Raw genomic sequence first — 25,474 nt, forward strand, 5'->3', positions numbered from 1 at the left:
CCTTCCTTCCTTCCTTCCTTCCTTCCTTCCTTCCTTCCTTCCTTCCTTCCTTCCTTCCTTTCTTTCTCTTTCTTTCTTTCCACCCTTACCTTCTGTCTTGGAGTCAATATTGTGTATTGGCTACAAGGCAGAAGAGTGATAAAGGCTAGTCAATGGGGGTCAAGTGACTTGCCCAGGGTCACACAGCTGGGAAGTGTCTAAGGCCAGATTTGAACCTAGAACCTCCCATCTCTAGGCCTGTCTCTCAATCCACTGAGCTACCCAGCTTCCCCCATGAACTCTTTCAATGTCGATCCCCCCCCCCCTTGTTCAAGAACATCAGGATGGTTTTCTTGAATCATTTCTTGTAGTATAATGTCAAGATTTCTGTTTATTCCTGAGTTTTCAGGTAGACCAATGATTCTCAAATTGTCTCTCTATGATTGGTTTTCCTGATCCATCATCTTGTGAGATATTTTTTTTTTCTATTTTGTCAGTCTTTTGACTTTGCTTCATTAATTCTTTCTCTTTTGCAAGATCATTGGCTTCCAATTGCCTAATTCTGGTCTTTAAAGACTAGTTTTCCTTTTCTGTTTCGTCTATCCTGCTTTTCATGGCTTCCTGCTGTTTCTCCATTTGGAAGTTATTGTTCTTTAAAGTATTATTTTCTTTTTGAACAATTTCCTACTTTTCTTGCTAGAAGGCTTTCATCTTTTTTGGTAAGCTCCAATTTAAATTCTTCAAGAGCTTGTGGACAATTTCAATTGGGGGGGGGAAGGGAAGGTTTTGGTGCATTTATTTGTATTTCCTTTTCTATTTCCTCTTTAGTCTGGGTTTTTCCTCCATAAAAATTATCTACCTAACCCCTTCTTGTTTTTCTTGGTGTTGGGAAGTTGTTGTTCCTGGGCACTGTTTGACATCACTGTGGTTGTTTTTCCTTCCCTTTCCAGTCAGAAATCTGAGTGAGGAGGGCAGGCTCTCTGTGTATGGAGCTAAGGAGCAAGGGTTTTGCCTGAGGCCAGCTCTCAAATCTTTGCAGCTTCTGCCGTTCACTGCCCTTCTCTGTGCTATCTCCCCGCAAGCACCCACGGTCTGGGCTCTTCAGCCTGCTGGGGTTTCAGGTTTAGCTGCTCTCAGGAGTAGGTCCTTGGTGGTCTTAGTCAGCTGCCAAGGACCTAGGGGTGCCCCTTGTGCACTCACTGATTCTAGCCCATGCAGGTTCTGAATCTGGTTCCCTGGGTGGGGTGGGGGAGGGTAGATCAGTTTGCATTGGGGGGGGGAGCTTTTTTACCCCCTTATAGTGTGGCAATGCCCAAATCCACGTACCTTCAATGCTACACCCTACTGTAGAGTCCCTTCGCTCATATGAATTCATTTTTTTTTTTGCCTTTTGAGGTAGTCTATATCAGTAGGTGCTGAGGAGAGGAAGCCCTGATTCTAGACTGTTTACCTGGAAGTCCATTTGCTCCTTTTCAATACCATTTCTGGAGGATGAGTAAAAGAGCTAAGAATTTAGCTTTAAATAATCATTGCTCCTTAGACTGCCAAGTAGTGAATGAGAATAATAGTTCACTGAAGGATATAGTAGAAAGAGCCCTGGATTTGGAGACTCATGGACCTGGGTTCAAAATACTTCTTGTAAAGTCATTCGTAAATTATCTCTCCTCAGGTTCTAAAGTGTCTCAGCTATAAAAGGGGTTGTATAAGACCATTCTCAGGCCCCTCCCATCTCTAAACCCTATTATTATGACATTTTACAATTTATAGGTTATTTTTCCTCACCAGTCCTCTGAGGTAGGTGGTACAAATTTCATCAAAACTGACAGAGAAGGAAATGGAGACTTGGAGAAATCATGGTTTATCCACAGGTAGGTTTGCAGTTAATTGGTAGATGCTGCTCTTCTTACTCCAAGATAAGTTCTCTTTCCCACCACTATTTTCAGAATGCAAGAGATGTTTTACAATTTAATAGAATCCTTTTGATTTAATTTATAGACATCACATCTGGCTCTCATTCTGACCCCCCCCCCCCCGAGTATTCATGTTTTATACCGCTCATGTTGGCTTTAATGGATTTATGTCATTAACTGGGGCTTCACAGGGTATAGTTTTTTTTCCCCCTCTGATGAAATGACGAACTCTTTGGAGATAGGCATGCTGAACTTTCACAAAGACAGCAGATCCTAAATACTTAGTACCTCCTAGTTAGTTGGTCCTCCTGCTTTTAGTCTTTGTACTTTAATCCATCTTCAAAACAAAAAATCTTCCTACAGTACAAGTTTAGCTTTTAGGATTACATACATACTTCTCAGGCTATCATTTAAGGCTTTTAAAATTCTTCACAACTGGCTTTCACTTATCATCCAAACTTATTTCATATTATTCCTTTTCTGAAATATTACATAAAGTCAGACTAAGACTAGCTATTCCCTGAATGTGGCTTTGGCACATGCCTGAAATGCCTCCCTACATGCTATGCTTCCTGATCTCTCCAGTTGTGCTCTTTTCCTCATAATTTACCAAATAATTATTTTTTAATTGCATGTAGCTTTTCTACCCCAAGATGATGAATTCTTTGAGAGGGACTAATTTTTACCTTTGTATTCCCAGCACTAGGATCTTTTTTTTTTTTTCCCGCATCAGGGTAGGGATTGGGATTGAAGAAATTCCCTCTTCCAAAACCCAATAGTACCTGCTCCACAATTTATAGTCTTAAAGTGATCAGGATTACTGAAAATTTAAATTATTTGTCCAGGGTCACACAGTCAATGTGGTAGAATTAGAACTTGAACAAATTTCTTCTTGACTTGAAATCTGGCTCTCTAATCCACTGTGCCAACTTCAGTTCTAACCCAGCATTAAGGAAACTAAATTTGGACTTGGGTCAATATAACCCAACTATTTATTAAGCACATACAGCGTGTGAAGGAATAGTTCCAACTTTTGAAGAATTTCTTTCCCACTGAAGATACATGATGCATGTATGTTCTCGCTCAATAGAGCAGGGGTTCTTAAACTAAGGTTGATAAACTAAGATAATTATTTCAATATAATTGGTTTCCATTGTAATTCTATGCCTTTTATTTTATACATTAAAAAAGATCAAGAGAAGGGGCTCACAGACTTTATCAGACTTCCAAAAGGGGCTGTGACACAGAAAAAAACCAATCAATAAACATTTACTAACCATCTATTATTATCTACTAGGCACTGTTCTAAATGCTAGGTATACCAAACCAAACAAAAGACAATTTCTGTTCCCAAGGAGCTCATGATCTAATGAGAAAAAAACATAAATACAAATTTATGCATACACATACACACAGATACATAGGAAAATAATAATTAATAATAAGGTACTAGAATTGAGAGGGTTCTACTAAAAGATGCAATTTGAATTATTTAAAGGAAGCTAGAGAATTCAGAAGGCAGAATTCAGTAGGGAGAACATTTTAGGTAATGGAACATTTCAGGCAACATAGGGCAAAGCCAGGGAAAATGCTTAGCCAAGAGGTGGAGTAGATTGTTTGAGTCAGGACAGTATCACTGGATCAAAGAGTACACGAAGGGTAAGAAGGCTAGAACATTAAGGGAGGGGGCTAGGTTATGAACAGTCTTAAATGTCAAGAGTATTTTGTATTCTATCGCACAGGTAATAGGAAGACACTGGAATTTGAGTAGGATAGTGACAAGGTTGGACCTGAGGCAGTCCCATCTGCAAGCTATTACTAATCCAGGTATGCAGTGATGAGAGTTGTGGCAACATCCAATAAAACGTTTATAGGAGAGATGTTACAGAGGGTGGCATTGATGGGTCTTTATAATAGCTTGGATATAGGGAGGAGTGAAAGATAAGTGACTCCTAGATTGGAAGTCTGAAGAACTGGGAGGATGATGTTATTCCATACAACTTCCTATAGGGAAGGAAGATTTAGAGAAAAAGATAAATGAGATCTATTTGGGACCTAGTGAACTTAAGATATCTACTGGATATCCAGTTCCAGATGTCTGAAAGGCAATTAGAAATGCAGGATTAGAGGTCAGTAGAAGTTGGGGATGTATGGGTAGATTTCAGAGTCACAAGCATAGAGATGGTATTAAATTCATGAAAGCTGTTGAGAATACCAAATGAACTTGGATAGAAGGTCCAGGACAGAACAGGAGCACACCTAAAGTTAGGTGTAATCTGGATGAGGATCCAGATAAGGAGACTGAGGTCAGATAGAACTGGAAGAATACCATTCAGGAAACCTGGAGGTGATCAATGGTGTCAAATGCTAGGGAGGTCAAGGGGGATGAGAATTGAGAAAAGATCACAGGATCTGGCATTTAAGAGATTACTGGTGACTTGGGAGAACAGTTTCTGTGGAACTATAAAGTTGGAAGATAATGGGAGAGTGAAAGAACCTATTATGATGAAGGCTGTGGCAGTCTCAAAGGAAAGGAAGTCTATAGGTGAGATGTTTCAACGGGTCTTGGCAACAGCTTGGCTACAGGGAAGGGTAAGAGATAGTGAGGAATCCAGAATTCCCAGGTTGCAAGCCTGAAGGGCTGTTCTAAATGGTAATAGGGATGGAAGGAGGGGTATGGGGGGAAGATGAGTTCTGTTTGGGATATGGTAAGTTTAAGATGTCTATTGACATCCAGTTCCAGAAGATTTTTTTCCAGTTTGTTACAAAGGACAGATAAGATATATGATGACAATTATCAGGGATGCATCAAATGAAGGTTTGAGTTTTTTCAGGATAATGGAGAAATGAATATGCTTATAAAAAGTAAGGAATAAGCCATCAGACAGGAAGATTATAAATGTAATTCATAGGGATATAAATGGGGCAATCTAGAAGATGGGATGGCATGGGATCACTTGCCTTGGCAAGAAGTAAGACTAATTAATCATGTGAGTCAGGGGTTAAGAAGGTCATGGCATTAGACAAGATACTATGATCGCTTAGATAATACTTATTGTAAATGTGTACACAGACACACACACACACAATATGAGGAAAGTGAACCTAGGTACCAGAAAAATGATAGTAACTTGAAGAGAATTAAGAGGATTTTGAAAAGAACTATTGGGGTTGGGAGGTGGGAGGTGTTACTAAACAATTTACTTTTGGACATACTGAGATGCCTATGGGAAGGTATCCAAGTGGAGATAGGGTTGGTCATGTGTAAATAGAATTCAAGAGACTAGGGCTAGATATATAGATTTAGGAATAATTTATGCCTTGTTAACTGAGTCCATTTAAAGCAGATAATAGAAAATAGTCATTAACAAATAGTAGTCTTTAGCTGTCACTTCTGAGTTGGTAGAGTGTAAAATTCTTGGAGCTAGGAACCTTTGTATTTACTTTAGCTTCTAGTCAGTCATCCTATCCAGGAGCTTTTACAGATCTGCTGAATGCTCTGAATAAAATGTGTTTCTCTTTAAAGGATAATGCTGACATACCTAACATATGCATTTTTAGTATCTTGAGATGAAGCAAAATATTCTCTATAACAATTAAAAGAAAATTAATAGATATGCAATAATAGTTTAAATCAATAATTAAAAGGCAGATTACTTAGAAAATATAGTAACAAATTTACAATGAGCTAATCACAAACCATGTTTATTTATAGTATCATATAAGTGGATTATGCTATAGTACTAATACTTTGTGTATTCTTAAAAGCTAATTTTAATTAGATGTGAGATGCCCATGGTTAGATAGCTTGGTCAGAATAAGTATAAAGAAAAGGAGACTTGAGAAATAGTCAAATACTTGGGAGAACCAGGAGAGAGTAGTATCCTGAAAACCTAGAGGGAATAGAGCATCAAGGAACAGGGTGATTAACAATGTTGGCAGAGAAGTCAAGAATGATGTGTTAAGAAAAGGCCAGTGGATTTGGTAAGATGTTAACTTTGTAGAGCAATTTCTGTGGAATGTCAGATGTTAGAATAGTGTGTGTATGAATAGTGTGTGTGTGTGTGTGTGTGTGTGTGTGTGGTGGTGGCACCTATTCTGGAAGGCCGTCAAGGACTTTAGCCATAAAATGAAGAAAAGATAAAGGGCAACAATGGGGACAGAAGGATCAAAGGAGGGTCTTTTCAATATGGAAGAGACATGGACATATTTATAGGCAGTAGGTAAGGAGCCAGGAGATGAGTGATTAAATTTATAGAGTAGGGATGACAAAGGCTCAATCTATGGGAAATGGGATGGAACGGGATCACACATCAACAGTTGGAGATACACCTTAATAAGGTAACCTCTTCATGTTAGACATGCATGGAGATAATTTTCTTTATGTATTTCAGATGGATTGCTGAACTATTTTTGAAAAATCTATAAATTAGTAGAACTTTCCCCAAGTCTATATTTACAGTCTCTGAAGCATTAATAGATTATCATAATCCACTGTAATGAGTAACCATGATTCCAGATGACAATGATAAAGCATGCTATCTGTATCTCCCACCAATGGTAATCGTCTTTTAGACAAGGTCACATGTGAATTTTTTTTTACTTGACCATTAACATTTATTACACAAAATTTCTTTGCTCCTTTCCTTCATTCTTTCAATGGTGGACAAGATGAGAGGAAAACTGTTTTTAAATTTAAAAACATCTCAAGTCCCTGATTAAGAATATGCTGACACATTTTCCCAATTTACAAAAGCATAATAAAAACCATTCATATAACTTGGGTTGGAAAAGACAACTGAAGCAATATTAACTTAGAAAAAACATTAGAATTATATTCAGAGGCTTGAATATTAGAAGTTAATATATTTCGTTCTCAATCATGCATTAGTGTCAGATCTAGGTATCATTTCCTTAATAATTACTTTAATAGCTCTTCTATCTAAAAGTGCATAGTATAAAATACAACAGGTGAATATTGCATTCTTTTCATTGATTTCTAGAATACACCTAACTGGATAGGAATGTGAAAACCAACAAAAAAGGGGGATATTCCGTATATATATATTCCTTTCTGATTTGTGCTTTATTTGTAACTATTTACAACTTCCATGCCATATCCTAAAGATAAACCAGATAAGCCTTCTAGTCAATTCTTAGTTATTCAAAGATAATGAAGGAAATAACAAAATCCAAAGTGGTATGCCGTTTTGAATTGTAATTACCCCATGCCAAATGTACTTGAACTTGTCTATTTCCTCATGAATTCACATTTCAAATACAATAGCATAGGCAAGGAGCACAGTTTCTGTCTTCAAGGCCTTCCTTTTCTTCAATACCTATGGGGTATAGGAAGTATCACCTTCCAAATAAAGGCAAAGCAACCTTCATGGGGAAAGGAGGGAGGAGCATTATATTTTGTATTGTGAATCTTAAAAACTACTCGGACTGTACTTTAGAAGATTTGATTTTGCTATTTCCTCATTGTAACAATAGAGATACTTGGTCTAACAGAATTAGGAATGTACTGGGAACTTTACATTACTCCACCCATACTTAGACATACTTTAGGGGAAGATAAAGTTGTAAACTCCTGATTGAACAATGAAGGTACTTAACTCATACCTTATAGTGAAGCTAGAACCTTAAGCTAAGTCTATTTTTAGATCTAAAACAAAAAGGTGTTAAGTACCTGTAAAGGTTAAATTAATCACAAAAAGGTCAAGTAACTTACAAAAGGCAAGCTTAACAAAGAGGTTCAGCCTGAGCCAGAGCAGTTTAAATTAATTTCCTCTCTCTCTCTTCCTTAATTCCTTCTCTCCATATTAATTAAAATCTCCTTAATTCCCAGATGATTTGGGTATTTTATTATTTGGGAATCATCCCTGGTGACCATTTAAATCTAGATTTAAGTCAAAACACTAAAATTATCCTTACAGTTTACAAAATTTCCAGGTACCATTTCTAAGTTCATGTGGAAAGTACTGGAGGAACAGAAGCCACTGAAGCAAGCAAGAACCAAGGTAACTACGGGGAACTTTGAGCTATTGTGACTTTCTTGTAAAAAACAAGATTTGGTAAAGCATGACTAAATGGTTTCTTATTCCCTTATCCAAAAGGAATTAAAGTATCAGTCTTTATTAATGTAGGACTTTTCTTTCTACCATCTATTAAAACCCTACTTTCATATCTCATGCAGAGTGCTGATAACCCTGTAGGTTCTTAAAAACGATAACAGCATAGCACAATTTCTGGCACATTCTGTAGAATGGCTAGCTATTTTTCAAGGTCCAAGTCTACCTAAATTTAGAGGTTTGTGATTGGAAGGGGGCAGCGAAAGAATCTCTCCAAAATTAAGGAAGCCTGAAAAGTCTAAGAAGGTTATATATAACCTTTATCTTTGGAAGAAGTGTCCAAAATACCAAAATTAAGAGTTCATGAGTTTTCCTGCTGAGGCACTATAAGTGATTAAGGCAAGTTTTTAAATGGTATTTCTCTAACTGCAGCAGTCTTTAAAGGTATTCCTATTGTAGCAGCCAACCAGACAAACAATTTTAGAAGAGGAACTATTGAATTTTCTTCCCATTTTGGGATGTACCATTTGTCCCATTCCAGTCATTATAGTAGCTATCTTTTTAACAGTTGTTTTGAAAATGGCTGTGAACAAGTCATATATCCTTAGATAACTTCTTGACATTTCAAGAAATATCAACTATTTGTTCAAATAACCTAGGATACTCCACAAATTACTAAGAGCTTTAAAAATTTTTCTAGGGGCAGGGTATGTTCATGGTGGGAATGATAAAGCTAGTGTCCTGGCAAATTAAACAATTATATCAAGTGAGAAAATATACACTATACATTTCATCTTTAGAAAATCGTTTTCACAAAACTTTTTTTATTGGCAGAGCATAGTTTCTTAATCTAATGAACCAAAGTTTGATTTTACAGTGATATCAAAATAGACTGGCACATAAAAACCATGACAAAAGACAGGAGAAGACTGCTGCTTTAGTTGAAAACTGATTTAATCTATTTCAGTACATTTTGCCAATGGCCTTGACTTTAAGGTAAAAAAAAAATTATAAATTCTTTCCCTTTACCTCATACTTCCTTTATCTATCACATAACAGTAAACAACTTCAGAACATAGCAATAAACCACAGTGGTTTACAGGCCAACTAATTCTGTTACAGATGAAAACATTCTATTATACCTGAAAAATTAAATTTCTCAAAACACTTAAGTGAATAATGGATAAAAAATGTGGTTATACCACATGGTATAATTTTTAGTATCTTGGTTTAAAAGTTGGAAAGGAGCTTATGGTTCTTGGATAAAGTGAAGTTACTAAGCAGATTTCTCTATGTAAAAAGGGTAGACATTCCTGAAAGACACTTTAATTCCAGATGTTAAATATGATGAGGTAGTCATCTTACTGCAAAGTACTTCCAAATTTCATTCTTAAGTGGGTCATTCTTTCTTAGGTTTATAGTTTTATTCTTATTTTTATGCAATATAGACTTGCTTAAAATTGTAACCACTTGTTCCATTTTACTAGTAACTATTATTATAAATGTGGTTAGGCTGGGATCAATAAAATGAAAAAATTATGCACAGAAACATGATTAATTTTTTTCCTGGTCAACTGCCCTATAAATATTACTGTGGTAGGGAGCAATGTTTTAATCAATTGTGGTGATACCTGTCTACATTTTTAACTAAAGTCTTTAGTGCAATTTTAAGCTTTATTAACTTATTAATAACTATAACTTGCATAATTTAAAACTAAACTAAGACTTGGAGCATTTTGTATTTGGCTACTGTTATTATTGAATATGAACATAAAGACTTACTTTTCAATAGTGAATATATAAAAATTCTCCTCTAGAATGAAGGCATTTTCAGCATACAATTTTGTCTTGGGACATTTTCCTCATACCATTACTTGTCACCATTTGCCATTTTACTAAGCACCACTGGATCCACCCGTTTTAGAGAGATAACAGTTTCTTCCTGCTCCAGGTTGCTAGATGTGTGTTTCAGGATGTTCTAAAACATTTATCCAGCTTCTGATAGTCCCATGTCTGCTCATGAGCAGTGTGCCAGGTATTTGTTGACTTGCATTTTTCTTTCACACATCTAGTTCTAAAATATAGCACTTGCATTCTTAGACCTTGTTCATACTGTGCCATGACTTGAAGAAAATGCTTTCAAAATCCAGCTCAGATCCCACAGCCTCCATAAAGCTATGACAGTCTGAAGTGATTTCTCCTGCCTCCAAAATAGACCATTTATTTTCTATACAAATCATTAGGCAATGTCAACATTTTGTAAACATATCCCTGTCTCCAAGTATATTTTAATACTTTTGTTCTTTTGAGTCTTTATGAAATACGTATAACTATATTCCAAACTCAAGGACACTCGTCTAGCAATTAGTCAATGTCTTACATAGAGTACGGCTCTATGTAATTTTTTGTGTGCCTTGATTTGGGTAGTCAAGTTACTTGTGGGTGGTCAATTAAAGTATTAAGAAAACCAGATGTGGTATCTGTACCTGGTGTGTATTTCATAGTTATATGTGGTCAGCTTACACTATCAGTGTCCGGTATTTTAGTCTAGTCTGCTATTGTGCTTTCTCATTACCCTCTTTTTAAGGGCATGCTGACCCCAATTATCACCAAACAGGGCCCTGTCCAAGTCTGGCAACTGAGTCACTTCACTCCTGCTCTGATAAAATTTAATTTGTTGTGTGAAGGGTCTCAAATGCACATTAGTACATATTTGTAATCTTCGGATTCATCATCATCTTAAAGATAGCTGCCTCTAAGAAGCAGACTGTAATCAAAGTCCCTCATGCCTAGGAAGAAGGGAAAGGAAATGGAAGATAGCTTTAAATCAGAAGAACACAGAAACTTCTGGGTAACCATTTCAAGAACTTCTGCTGACAATAGCAGATCTATGAATTAAAATTTTAAGGTCATACCATATGATAATGTGACACCATATCTAACCTGTATTTAAATAGGCCCTTTTAAGTTTCCTTATTTTCCAAAAAGCACTCTGAGTGAATTAAAAATAATCTTTTAGAATTGTATCCAATCATCAATTTAGGATATCCAGATTATAAAATAAGACAAAAAATTATAAGGAGTTACACAAAGGATAGTTCTTCCCTGTTACCAATCAAGTGTATAGATTGAGTATATCACATATTGAAGGTAATTTATTCCTTTGAAATAAATCACTGGGATACCTTAGAATGAAGTACTCACCTAGGTGAAGTACATTTTTCATTTCACTGTAAACCAAGAAAAAAAAAACCTCATGAACACTGAAATTTGTCATGTCTTCCCACTACTCAAGAAAAAAAAATCTAAATTTCTTAATTAAAAAAAAAGAAAACAAACAGCTTCCATAGTAACATGGTAAATATCTCAAATGGCTCTTTTTAATGCTAGGGGAAAAAATTCACCTTTTAGTTGTGAAGGTACTATAAACACAGGTAAAGAACAAACAAAGTAAAAAGTTAAAGCACATATATATGTATATATAAAGTGACCAGGAATTACAGTACATTTAAGCGATTTTTTCTTAAGTAGAACTATTTTTGTTCTTTAAATAGACTAAAATATTTGGTGTGGGTGGAGTGATGGAAATCAGTATTTCACAATATTTTAACTTGAAAACCAGCTGCAATAAAGCCTTGGCTTAAAAGAAAAAAAAATCACAATGGACTTTTGACTACTATAACATTAAAGCTTACTTACAAAGAACACATCTATCACAGTGCACAGAGGATGCAGTCATTTAAAACCATGTAGGACAATTATAGCTGATTCTGCATCCTTCATATTGCATTATAAAATTAATGCCACCCCAGAAAATTTCACCCGACATGGTCAGTGTTCTAGCTGGTAAGTGCCTTAAGGTATGTGAGGCCATTAAGGATGGAGTAGCTGCAAAATATGTATTTGAACACCCAATTCCTTCTCCTTTCTAGCTGGTGCATTGTCAAAAATTCCAATAGAACATTCAGTGAAACTAAATACATCATCACACTCTGGCTGCATACATTGGGGGCAGGGAGTTTTAAGAAATACAGTGAGAGACAGCACTAAAGCTGAAATGTTCTTCAGCAAAATAGAAACCGCCAAATCATACTTTAGTTTCTTTTACTATAAAGGATTCAAATCCTAGGTTTAATTCACTCCAGTAACAACACGATTTATATACATACATATACACAGTTTCCAGAGAACATAGCAAATTTGTTGCCACTTCCTTTGTTCCATTAAACTACCCACCCATTTCTGGGTTACTAAAATCTCACTATAATTCAGTTCATCCCCTTCTGGTGTCTTTAGCCAACATTTCCCACAATTTTGCACGCACCAACCATGCGTGACGCACTTTTAAAAGCCAAATAATTTGCAGATACCCAATGTTAAAAAAAAGCAATAGGGATATTACTAGTAAATCCCCTGACAAGAAAGGAAAAGACTCAAGTGGGCATGGAATGATGAAAAAAAATAGGAAAAAGGTAAACACTACTCACCTTTATTCAACTTCTCCTAGAGCTGCTGCAGAACGCATTAGGATTTGTTTTTCAAACATTTTCAGCAGCATAAGGCTGCCTTTAAGGCTATGGGCCCAATATCTACTCTTGGGATATTAGCCAATGACTAGTTTCTCCAAGTGAGTCTTGCATAAAAGGCCGGGGACTCCAGAAATACTATATTCAAAAGGTGCCTAGCTTACATGTAAGTCAGGAATACTTACGTATTATAGCTTAAGAGGAATGTCTTAAGTGAGCAGTGTATTGAGAGTCCAAAATACACTGAAGTATGCAAAACCTGTATTTCAGTCAAATCCCCTAAAGTGCAATTGAATTGGTCTGAAAAATTTTCTAGAGGTACTGTTAGTTTTATCCAGTTATAGTATTTTAATATATGATTTTGAGATTATCTGAGCTTAAATATACAATCCAGTTTTCTTTCTAAAAATGAAAACACCCTATGTCAACTAATTCCCATAATCTTGCTTCGAATAGTTGGAAAGAGAACACACAACAACGAGCAAAGATTTTTACCTCAGAGATTGACTCCCTAGGCCCAGAATTATCAAGTTTTGTTCCATATTCTTTCATTAGACCATGTTTATTTTGACTTAAATTCTGTGATCTACCTAGCCAAATGAAGAATTGCTATTATAGCGTAATACTGCAAGCATGATGAAGTGTGTTAAAAAGTGTTTGCTTTTAAAAATAAAAAATGGATAGTATAATTTTCCCCCCACTAATTATATTATGGATATTTATGCTATAAAAATTGTGGTAAAAAAGAACAATGAAGTATGTGTGTGGTAAAGATAAGGTGGTTTGTATTTTACTTTTACTATCATACTAATAAACAAGATCCATGAAATGTGTAGTCTATGTCTAAGATAAGGTATGGAGCTATGACTTACACCAACAAATTACTACTGCATTATCAAGACAGGAATATATACATTTACTATAACAGGGCTTGTTCTCTCCTCAGGATGGATTTTCCCCTTTCAATAAAAGTAACCGAACAGTCAGAGCAACTAAGGTAGATTACAAGAGTCACTTAGGACAAAAAGCATGTGTAGAGGATTTAAGAAAGAGTTAGAAACTGTTCTTTTGCTTACCCCATCCTTATACTCTATTTGGGAAGGGGGAGGTAGAACTCAGAAATGGAGGGAAAAGGAAACAGCATGCTCTCACCTCCGCTGGAGTTCTCAAGATTTTTACTAGGGACTGCCAAATGAACATTCAAAGGACTTACATTTATATAATATAAATCTAGCCATATCTTTTGATATTTAGTTAAAAATAGTTTGAAGAACACTAGAAAATCCATTTTTCTGAGATGTATAGGTAGAAGGCCCAGAAATGAACTGTGGCATCTGACTCATCTCAATCATTCTGGGTAAGCTGGTTTCAGTCCTGGCACTTTCAAGGCAAACTAAACACATGAGAAGGAAGACAATTCTCATTACTAATAATGTTCAAGAAACACTAAGACCTCTGAGGATCACAGCTAACAAAAGTGATTGTAGGGGGTGAGTTGGAATTACCTTACTTTTAATAAGTCATACAACTACTTAAGTCAATGCACTGAGCTTTGTATAACACAAACAAGTTTTATCATCTCATAAAATGCCTTACAAAAATGAATGTTTAGTGCAGAAATCTTAACTCTGCCACTTAAAATCTTCATGATCTAGGAGTCCTTTTAAATTCTCTTTGCCTCAATTTCCTTTTCTGTAGAATGAGGGAGGTATATTATTTTTGTTTTTTAAGGGAGGTGTATTATTAGGTGATCTCTCAGATCCTTTCTAACTCCTGGCTATGGGTCTGATATATAAAAGGAAACTGTAAAGAAACAAAGGCTTTCACTAAGAATAAAATTTGGAGCAGGGTAGCTTTATTTTCTGATAAGCACTAAATAGCTTCTCAATGTCTGTATGACAAGTTATTTCCAGTATTAATTCTATTACTTATGAATGTAATACCAGAACTTGTGCTGTCTTTTTAGCTTAGCAAACACCAACTAATGCTACCCTATGCTGCTTGTCCATAAGATCAAGAATAAATTGCTAACCTAGTAAAGTGTTTTACTCTGGTTCAATGAGCTATATAGATTAAGGAAAGCAAAAAATAACCTGATGTATAAATATGCCAACAGAGCAAAATCTGGCAATAAATCAAACACATACTTTCTCCCTAAAAATAGATGACTTAATTGAGATATAATTTGGCAGGAAAGGCAAGGAAGAGTCTGGAAGCCTGGAATGTTTAACAATTGAAGCAAAGATTGCACAAAAAAATTCATGAGTCTGTATGCTCCTAAAAGACAGGAGATGTGCTGTATATGTGTTTCTAGCCAAGGCTCCTCACCCTTCCCTTGTATAGCTTAGTAAAGTACCTTACAAATAGCAGGCACTCAATCAATTTATACTTTAAGTTTTTTTTAAACCTTCCAAGTCCCAAAAGTATATCAGGGAAAATTTTTTGGCAGAGAAAGAGAATTATATTAGGTTAAGCATAATGTTTTATTTGATCTCAATAGAAACATTAACTGCTTTTCTTCTCTTTAAGTTCTCTGTGAAAGTGATTGGGCAGATGGTATAAATTCAGAAAAAGAAAAAAAAGTAACACATTCAAGGAAATAAGAGGATTTTTACGGAAAGTTAGATTAGTAAAAAATTATATATATTTTCAATGAAAGTATCGTAAGGGAAGAGAATTTTAAATACTTTTTCAAAAACACAAACATAGGCATAGTTTCAAAACAGGTCTACATAACGAAAACTGTCCTCTCTTTCTTTTTTATAGAATGATAGGAAGGTCTCCAAAATAGAGGAAACAGAAGATATAATATGCTTGTACTTTAAGGGTTTTTCTTTTCCTACATGATATAAAAATATGACTTATACAATTAACTGGAATGTCATATTTAGAAAGAGTCAAAGGAAACCACTGGAGGTTAGTTATCCTGGGCAAAAAAGTAACAATGTTCCAAATGGTTGGCCTAAAGTACAGCATCAATTTGTAGTTTTAACCAATGGCCAATATGATGAAATAGAGTTCAGTTCATTCATTGAAGCTATTAAGTTGGGGAGAAAAGGTTAGCACCTTGGAGGATAAAGTTCTAAACAATCTTGATGTGTAAAAAAGATAAGATATAATTCAACAAAGAGGGGAAATCTATTCAAAGTGTAAATAGTGCACTTAAAAGGTAAATAAAAAGGCCACAACTAAGATAGTAACTAAGCACTGGTTAGGCTCAAGTACAGCAAAAACTGAGACATAGTAGAAACAAATAAAATGAGAGCAATGTATTTTCATTTAAAAAGTTAACATGACAATGGGATATATTGTTCACTGAAGTGCAAGTAACCACCACCATGAAGTAATCCCAATATAAAAGTATAGTAGCTTTGTGCAAAGAGGTGTTTCTATAGAAAGTTCTGTGTAAAGCTGAATTTTATACAAGAAAATAATTCACTCCCATTAATTTCCAATACTCTATATATTAATATTCTCCCTTGCTTAATATGTTGACAATGCCAGATGTTACTGCCTCACCTAGTATCAATGACCTCCTCAACTACCAGTCTCTACTACCACTCCAAAGAAAGTGATAATTCAGTGAAGGAAAGCTTTAGAAGAAGTGGCTTGGATTCCCCTGGTATTAAAAAGAGCTTCTGATGGTGGCAGCAGCAGCAAAAGAAGAAGCAACAGTGCTGGCATCAGTAGCTTTAGAAGCCAATAAATAAGAGCTTCAAAGGTAGCAACTGCTAAAATAGGATGAGTAGTTCAAAGCGAGGACCCCACTGTTAGCAGATGGGAGTCTGGCAGAGGCAGTGACCACTGTAGTGATGGCAGCTTTCAGAAAGTGGTGGTGTAGCTTTGGAAGTTATGGCAGCAGACTTCAGCAGCAAGGACTTCAAGTAGAAGAAAAACTGAACAGCATTATAGCTGAAGCAGTGCTTTTACAGACTGAGGACACTTGTCAAGGAAAATGAATCAGGGACTCATTCAAATTCTTCAATATCTATCTTTGTATAGCAAATCTTTATTTAAAATGAAAATCTGAATCTCACTTAAATGAGGTACTTAATATAATAAGTACCATGCCATGCCAAATTTGCAGCTATGAACAAAAAAGTATATGGAAACTATATGGAAACCAGGGGAGCAAAAACAACCAAAATTGATTGAAGAGCTGAGTTAGAAGATGAGATCTATTGGGAAATGAGGAAAAACCACTTACATTTCCATTAAGGGTGGATAGAAGAAATGCCTCAACTATGGTAAGAGAAATTACAAGTTAAGAAAGAATTATTTGCTGACATAAAGAGTACCAAAGGAGTTTCTGGAAATCTCCTTCCCTTGAGACATTTAAATAAGATTAAGATAGACAACCACTTAAATTCAGGGTTAAGTTCAGTCCTGACTGTAGGGAATATGTAAACAAGAAAACTTGAGGCCCTTTCCAACCCTTCAATTCTACAATTCTGCAATTTTAGAATATGATGGAGATATTGTAAATTCTTGAGTATAGTATATCATAAAAACAATCCTCTGCTATGGGGTCCTCAGCCCTGCTCTTTTAGACATTTTCTGAAGTGATTACATTTACACAAGGCCCTTATTTCATAATGTACATAATACAATCTGGTAACTAATCAATATGAAAAACCACTCAAATCAAAGAATATGGTTGGTTATTGAAATATTTTGAAATACTTTAAAAAAAAATCAGTGTATTTAAACTTACACATTGACTTTTTAAAAAAAAAAGATAAATATACTGAAATAAATCTAGCTTATCCCTGAAAAAAATTATACTGCCACCTGTACATATGAGGTGCGAAGGATAAATCCATAAACTGCTAAGTTTGCACAAGTCAATTACTATTTGTCAAAATTTGTAGGACAGGGGGATTCACTAAATATGAATTTTAATTATACCCCCAGAATTAACTTGTGCCAGCAGTATCAGTGCAACCGTTACTGGCAACAGATGTCATGCTACGCTGTTTTGGTATAAGAATGATAGTGGGAGAATGGAAGGAGATTAAAAACAAAACAACACACTGATGATTTCTAAAACAATGGGATTAACAGTAAATCAACAAAATGGATATTTAAGTCCCACTGAACACACCAAAAGTCTAAAATTTCAAAAGGTCAACCCACTTTTGTTTCCCCACTACTTTATTTTTGGTAAAAGGCAGAAAAATCAGTTTTTGACAAGGAATCTCTGCTTCCTTATGACAAAATGACGATCTGATTATATAAGTACATATATATGTGTGCATATATCAAAAAAACAAAAACACAAAAGTAATGGAGAACTAGGGATAACAGTTTGCAATTTTATGGAAGGTTTGCCTAAATCAAGAAGCAGTGCACACACACCTATTTATGGGAACTAAAAATGTATGAATAGCACAACAATACTGTGATATTGTAGATCATGATACATTACCTGTACACAACTAATGATGTAATTATTAAACCTTTGGGACACTCAGTTTTATGCCCAATAAGACACCATTAAGTCCTTAAAACCTCTCCTTCCTCCTTTTAGAAGAAGGTATTTCTATACACTAATTTTTCCATCTAATAGAGTAATAGGAACCAGAATCCACAAGGTGCTTTAAATGATGAGACCTCAAGTGCTGTTTTTTTCTCTCTTGAATTTTTGGATAGTAAACAGTTCATGGAGACCACACATGAATACTACGACAGACGAGCCGTTATCTTAAGTCTGCTGACAGGACTAAATATTTAGCCCACTGGTACTAGGATGTGAAGGTTTTATGACATGCTTGAGCAACGCACTGAAGGGGATCCCATCTGAGTTAATACTTTGTCCAACCACTGCAGTGGTCCATTCAGATGAAGTTCAATCCAGCAAGGGGTGCTTGTTACTGTCTGCCTTCTGTTGAAAAAAGAGAAAGAAAAAGGGAGAGGGAGAAGTTAAAAAAGAATGAAAAACTAAAACAAGAAAAAAATAGTCAACTAAATTCTATTAAGATTACTATGCCTTTAAACTCAACAGAATTTCAAGGTCTAATAGGATCACAGATTTAGAGCTAAAGAGAACTTTAGTAGTTACTTAGTACACTCTCCTTCTTTTACATATAGAAAAAACAAGAAGTTCACAAAGAGTGAAGAGGCTATTGCTGGGGTCACCCCAATAACCGAGTCACTACTTCAACAAGGCATAATAATACCATGCATCTCAAAATACAACACTCTCATATTACGTGTTAAAAAACTCAAGCTAGATGCGGGAGGAAATTGGATTCTATAAATTAATTCTAGCATTCTTTCCACTGTACTACTGTACATCACTTTATCTAGGCTCAGAATTAATGCTGTTAAATCTTATAAGTAATCTATTCTTAATAAAAACAAATCACAACTCTTTCTGTCAAATGTATGAGAGCCCTTTAATATTATTAAAGTCAGCTTGATAACACTATTACTAATTTCTTCATACTAGATTCAAATTATTAACCAAGATTAGTTTCCCTACTAATTTGTGATTTGTAATAAAATGGTAGTAAGGAAGGGAAACTATTAGAAAAGAACTGGTAGCAAAAAAGACAGCAAAATAATAATAATAATAATCTTATGATCACATACAAATCTTCTGCATTTTTGAAACCTTAGTTTCCCCAATTAAAATGAACAAAAATACTCCAAAATTAATGAGTATTGCATAGAGGCTCCAATCCTAACCATAACACAGAGAAAAGATTAGTCCCAAAAATGCTATGTTCACATGTCATTATGTAATTAAGCTAAGGTAGTCCTGTGAGGTCAGAGAAGCAAGCTGAATGGCTCAATAGATAAAGAGTCAGGAAGTCTGAGTTAGAATGCAACCTCAGACACTTACTAATTGTGTGACCCTCAATAACCTCTGTTTGCCTTAACCCACTGGAGAAGGAATTCAAAAACCACTCCACTGTCTTTTCCAAGAAAACTCCATGGATAGCAGTCAGACACAACTGAACCACTACCACCACCTTTGAGGTTGTCTCTTCCAACCCAGGGAGGGAAGAAATAACTTTTTACCATATCACCGATCGTCATTCAATTTCTACATGAACACTTTTAGTAATAGTATTTGAAGAAATCGTCACTGACTTTTAATTTTAAAACTTCTTCATATGAAGCAAAAAAAAAAAGTTTTTCTGTAACTTATCTATTTATCTAAGTCCTGCCCTCCTGAGGTTAGTAGGCTTTTAATTATTTAAAGACAGAAATTATTTTCTACCCCAAATCATGTTTCTTTATAACAAATTGCTTCTCATATTACATGACATTGAAATTCTTCAAAACCGTGATCACACTCCTCCCAAAATACTTACTTGTCAATATTTTTAAAGTGTGATACTGATGAGAGGCGGAGTCAAGATAGCGGCTTAGAAGCAGCAAAAGTTCAGACCTCTGAAAACCCATCCTTACCAATCACAAACTGAATGCTCCTATGGGTCTGAAATTCAAACTTAAGAACAGGACAGGGGCAGGGAACCCTCCTTCTGGACTCAAATCAAAAGGTACGCCCCACAAAAGCCGGAATCCAAGGATACTCGGGTCTAAGGGGAAGGCAGAAGGAAGGTTCAAGGACCCCTCCCCCTGAAACCAGAGCGCTGAGCCCCCAGCAGCAGCGGGAACCTCTGGGCGGGCAAAGGTGCTGGTTTGGAGGGTCTACCTTATGAGCAGCGGGGCGCCAGGCTCAGAGCCTCCAGCGCAGGCAGCGGGGAGGAAGCCAGGGAGAGACCAGGCCCCGTGGCTGGGTCATTCCATCTGGCTACAGTCTCACTGGAGGTTTTTGCCTCAGGGCACATCCAGACCAACCCAGTTGAACCTAATCCCATCAGGAATCCTCAGAGCACAGGGAGGCCAGGACCCCTCCCCTGCTAGAGTGCAGGGCCTCCTGCAAGGAGAGAAACCTTGGCACAGGCAAAAGCACTGGGGAACCTTGTGGATAGCAGAAAAGCAGATGGAGAGAACTGGAGAGAGCCGGGGCGGCACCTGCCTTCCAAGAGTCTTCAGCCAGAGCACATACAGCCCAACCAAGTTGAACTTAATCCGATCAAAAGCCTCCAGAGGACAGGGAAGCTAACATTCCTCCCCTAGAGACTGTACCAAGAGATATGATAAAGCTCCAAGACGGGAGACTGACAGCCCCAAAACCAAAAGAGAGAGAGAGAGAGAGAGAGAGAGAGAGAGAGAGAGAGAGAGAGAGAGAGAGAGAGAGAGAGAGAGAGAGAGAGAGAGAGAGAGAGAGAGAGAGAGAGAGAGAGAGAGAGAGAGAGAGAGAGAGAGGAGCAAGAGCACAGACAAATATGGGAGGCAAAGAAGGGGTAAACTTGAGCAAACAACAGAAAAAGAAAGAAATTACAATCTACAGCTTCTGTACAGGTAATGAGCAAAGAGTGAACGAAACGGGGGTGGGGTGGGGTGGGGGGATGGACAGCAAAGGAAAAATCAGAAATCCCAGCAAATTGGATACAGGCTTTGGAAGAACTCAAAATGCAATGCAAAACACAATTACGAGAGGCTTAAGACAATTGGGAAGAGAACTTTAAAACTAAGATAAATCATCTGGAAACAGAAAATAGTGTCTTGAAAGCCAAAATCAATCATCTGGAAAACAAGGCAAAGAAGAGGAAAGAGGAGGTGAAGAAGATGAAAGATGAGAAAAAGGACTTCCGGTCAAGATGGTGGCTTAGAGAAAGCTAAAGATCAGATCTCCGGAAACCCTTCCCTACCGATCTCAAACTATATGCTCCTAGGGTGCCTAAATTGAAAACGATCAACAGCATAGACCCTGGGAATCCTCCTCCTGGACCTGGACCTGGATCAAAAGGTACAGCCCCCCTCAAAAGCCAGAACCCGAGATCACTCGGACCTAAGGGGTAGGAGCGCAGAGTCCAAGTAGGGACAGTAATTCATTGCTGGTAGAGTTGTCAACTGATCCAACCATTCTGGAGGGCAATTTGGAACTATGCCCAAAGGGCGACAAAAGAATATCTACCCTTTGATCCAGCCATAGCACTGCTGGGTCTGTACCCCAAAAAGATAATGGACAAAAAGACTTGTACAAAAATATTCATAGCTGCGCTCTTTGTGGTGGCCAAAAACTGGAAAACGAGGGGATGCCCATCAATTGGGGAATGGCTGAGCAAATTGTGGTATATGTTGGTGATGGAATACTATTGTGCTAAAAGGAATAATAAAGTGGAGGAGTTCCATGGAGACTGGAACAACCTCCAGGAAGTGATGCAGAGCAAGAGGAGCAGAACCAGGAGAACATTGTACACAGAGACTAATACACTGTGGTATAATCGAACGTAATGGACTTCTCCATTAGTGGCAGTGTAATGTCCCTGAACAATTTGCAGGGATCTAGGAGAAAAAACCACCATTCATAAGCTGAGGATAAACTGTGGGAGTAGAAACACCGAGGAAAAGCAACTGCCTGAATACAGCGGTTGAGGGGACAGGACAGAGGAGAGACTCTAAATGAACATTCTAATGCAAATATTATCAAAATAGCAATGGGTTCAAATCAAGAAAACATGTAATGCCCAGTGGATTTACGCGTTGGCTATGGAGGGAGGGGGGGAGGAAAAGAAAATGATCTATGTCTTTAATGAATAATGCTTGGAAATGATCAAATAAAATATTTTTAAAAAAAAGAAAGATGAGAAAAAGGAGATGAAAGACAAGGTAAAGAGGATGAAAGATGACCTCCAAAGAAAATTAGACCAAAAGGAAAAGGATGACCAAAAAGCCAAGGATGAAATCCAGTCTTTTAAGAACCAGAATACAACAACTAGAATTAAGTGACCTCACAAGGCAGCAGGACACTATAAAACAAAACCAAAAGAATGAAAAAATTGAGAAAAATATGAAGCATCTCATTCACAAAACAGAGGATTTAGAAAATCATCCAAGGAGAGACAATTAAATAATCATTGGTCTACCAGAAGACCATGACAAAAGAAAAAGCCTGGACATCATACTACAGGAAATTATTAAAGAAAACTGCCACGATATCCTAGAACAAGAGGGAAAAATGGAGATTGAAAGAATCCACAGATCACCTCTTGTACTTAATCCCCAACAGACAACACCCAGGAATGCTATAGCCAAATTCAAGAACTATCAGACCAAAGAAAAAATATTACAAGCTTCCAAGAAGAAGTCATTCAGATACCACAGAACCACAGTAAGGATAACGCAGGATCTGGTTGTATCCACACAGAAAAACCAAAAGGCATGGAATATGGTATTCCGGAAAGCAAGGGAACTAGGTCTACAACCAAGAATCAACTACCCAGCAAAACTAACTATATTCATACAGGGGAAAGTATGGTCATTCAACAAAATAGAAGAATTTCAAGAAGTCATAAAGAAAAGACCAGACCTGAACAGAAAATTTGATATCCAAGCAAAGAACTCAAGAGAATCATCAAAAGGTAATTAAAAAAGAGGGGAAGAAGAAAAACAAAACAAAACAAATTTTTTTTAAGAAACTCAATAAGTTAAAATGATATGTATACCTATAAGAAAATAGGTCATTGGTAATTCTTAAAAACTGTTGTTATTACCTGGACAGCAAAAAGAAGTACACTTAGAGGGAACAGTGACAAACTGTATAGGATGAAAGGACAAGACATAAATAGGTATATAGATATATGCATGCATAAATACATACACATGAGTATGCATATATATGCATATATATATATATAACTAGAGCTTAAAAATAGGTTAATATTAAAAGAAATGGGAAAAGAAACAAATGGGGGTAGTAAACTTATATGTCACAAAGAAGCTCATGGTGGGAGGGGGGAGAACATCAATAAACTGGAAGGGTAAAGAGGTCGGAGACAGGAAATACTCAACTTTTACGTGCTTTGAAATTGACTCAACGAGGGAAAAACAATCCAAGCCATTGGGGGCAGAGAATAGATTTGCACCCTATAGGGGAGTAGAAGGGTAACAAACAGTCTGGTGGGGAGGGAAGCAGCGGGGGGTTAATTTTAGAAAGACTACAGGGAAAATAAGGGGGGGAGTAAAAGAGGGGGGATAGAAAAGGAAGTAAAATAAGGGTGGGAACTAGGGGAACTGATTAAAAGCAAACAATGGTGTAGAAGGAAATAGTGAAAAAAGAAAAGGCAGGAACAGGAGTAGAAATCAAAATGCTGGGTAATACACAGCTAGTAATCATAACTCTGAATATGAATGGAATGAACTCACCCATAAAAAGCAAGCGAATAGCACAGTGGATTAGAATCCAAAACCCAACCATATGCTGTCTACAAGAAACACACATGAGGAAGGTAGATACCCATAGGGTGAAAGTAAGAGGGTGGAGCCAAATCTATTGGGCACCAACTGATAAAAAGAAGGCAGGAGTCTCAATCATGATATCCAACAAAGCAAAAGTAAAAATAGATCTGATTAAAAGGGACAGAGAAGGTAATTACATCCTGATAAAAAGCAGTATAGACAATGAGGAAATATCTGTACTCAACATGTATGCACCAAATGGCATAGCATCCAAATTTCTAAAGGAGAAACTAGAGGAGCTCAAGGACAAAATAGATAGAAAAACTATACTAGTGGGAGACCTGAACCTTCCTCTATCTGAACTAGATAAATCAAACCAAAAAATAAATAAGAAAGAGGAAAGAGAAGTGAATGAAATCTTAGAAAAATTAGAGTTAGTAGACATGTGGAGAAAAATAAATAGGAACAAAAAGGAATATACCTTCTTTTCTGCAGCACATGGGACATTCACAAAAACTGACTATGTACTAGGGTATAAAAACATTGCAAATAAGTGCAAAAGAGCAGAAATAATAAATGCAACTTTCTCAGATCACAATGCAATGAAAATAATAATTAGTAAGGGAACATGGAGAGTTAAATCAAAAATTAAACAATATGATTCTCCAAAACCAGTTAAAGAACAAATCATAGAAACAATTAATAACTTCATTGAAGAAAATGACAATGATGAGACATCCTTTCAAAACCTATGGGATTCAGCCAAAGCAGTACTCAGGGGGAAATTTATATCCTTGAGTTCATATATTAACAAATTAAGAAGGGCAGAAGTCAATGAATTGGGCATGCAAATTAAATAATTAGAAAGTGAACAAATTAAAAACCCTCAGATGAAGACTAAATTACAGATCCTAAAACTCAAAGGAGAAATTAATATAATTGAAAAGCAAAGAACTATTGATTTAATAAAGTGTGATACTGAAAACTAAACAAAATTTTCCAGATGTCATCAGATAAGTTCATATGGAAAGCTATTTGCATTGAACAAGACACTGTTTCCCAAACATAGTTTAATATTGCATTAACTTTTTTCTTTAAACAATAAAACAAACAAACAAAAAACTCCCCAAAAGCTGTGCTAACATAGCATGAGTCTTGCAATTAATCCCTAAGCTAAAGAAACCTTCAAACATGAACTTGATGCAATTCCTCTACTGAAAGGTTAGTTAAGTTTAGGAAAATTCAGTACAGGGTTAGCAATTTTTTTAAAGGGGGGGAGAAAGAACCTAACATTAACTTTTTTTTTTAAACCCTTTCCTTCTGTCTTAGAATCACTATTGTGTACTAGTTCTAAGCCAGAAGAGTGGTAATGGTTGTCATGGGGGTCAAGTGACATGCCCAGGGTGACATAGTTAGAGTGTCCGAGGCCAAATTTGAACACAGGACCTCTTCTTTCTGGGCCTGGCTCTCAATCCACTGAGACATTCAGCTACTCCAACATTAACTCTTAATGACCACTTGCAAATTTGTAGCCGGGTTGCTAAATCTGTTATCTTTTCTGAACCAAAAAACAAACAAACAAACAAACAAAAATCACTTGGCTATATGCAAGTATTAACAAAATCAAAAAGTTGGAAAGGCTCTTAATAAATTAATCAATTTCCCTTCCTTTTAGAGAAAAGGAAATTAAGACCTAGAAATTGAATTATGTAAGGTCAAAAAAACA

At 36.3% G+C, this 25,474-nt stretch overlaps 1 protein-coding gene across 9 annotated transcripts in view; it reads right to left on the reverse strand.

Annotated features, from left to right (window-relative positions):
- Positions 1-8,751: 8,751 nt before the first annotated feature.
- The window catches only part of SMAD2 (SMAD family member 2), a 105,941-nt gene continuing 89,218 nt past the window's right edge, over positions 8,752-25,474 (reverse strand). For all 9 annotated transcript variants that reach the window (XM_056824397.1, XM_056824401.1, XM_056824399.1 and 6 more), the window contains one exon: positions 8,752-18,373. In XM_056824397.1, coding sequence (XP_056680375.1) covers positions 18,250-18,373 — 124 coding nt within the window. In that variant the 3' untranslated portion in view covers positions 8,752-18,249. The remainder of the gene's footprint in view (positions 18,374-25,474) is intronic.

Source organism: Monodelphis domestica, chromosome 3 (genome assembly GCF_027887165.1).
Source record: "Monodelphis domestica isolate mMonDom1 chromosome 3, mMonDom1.pri, whole genome shotgun sequence".
Taxonomy (NCBI): Eukaryota; Metazoa; Chordata; class Mammalia; order Didelphimorphia; family Didelphidae; genus Monodelphis; species Monodelphis domestica.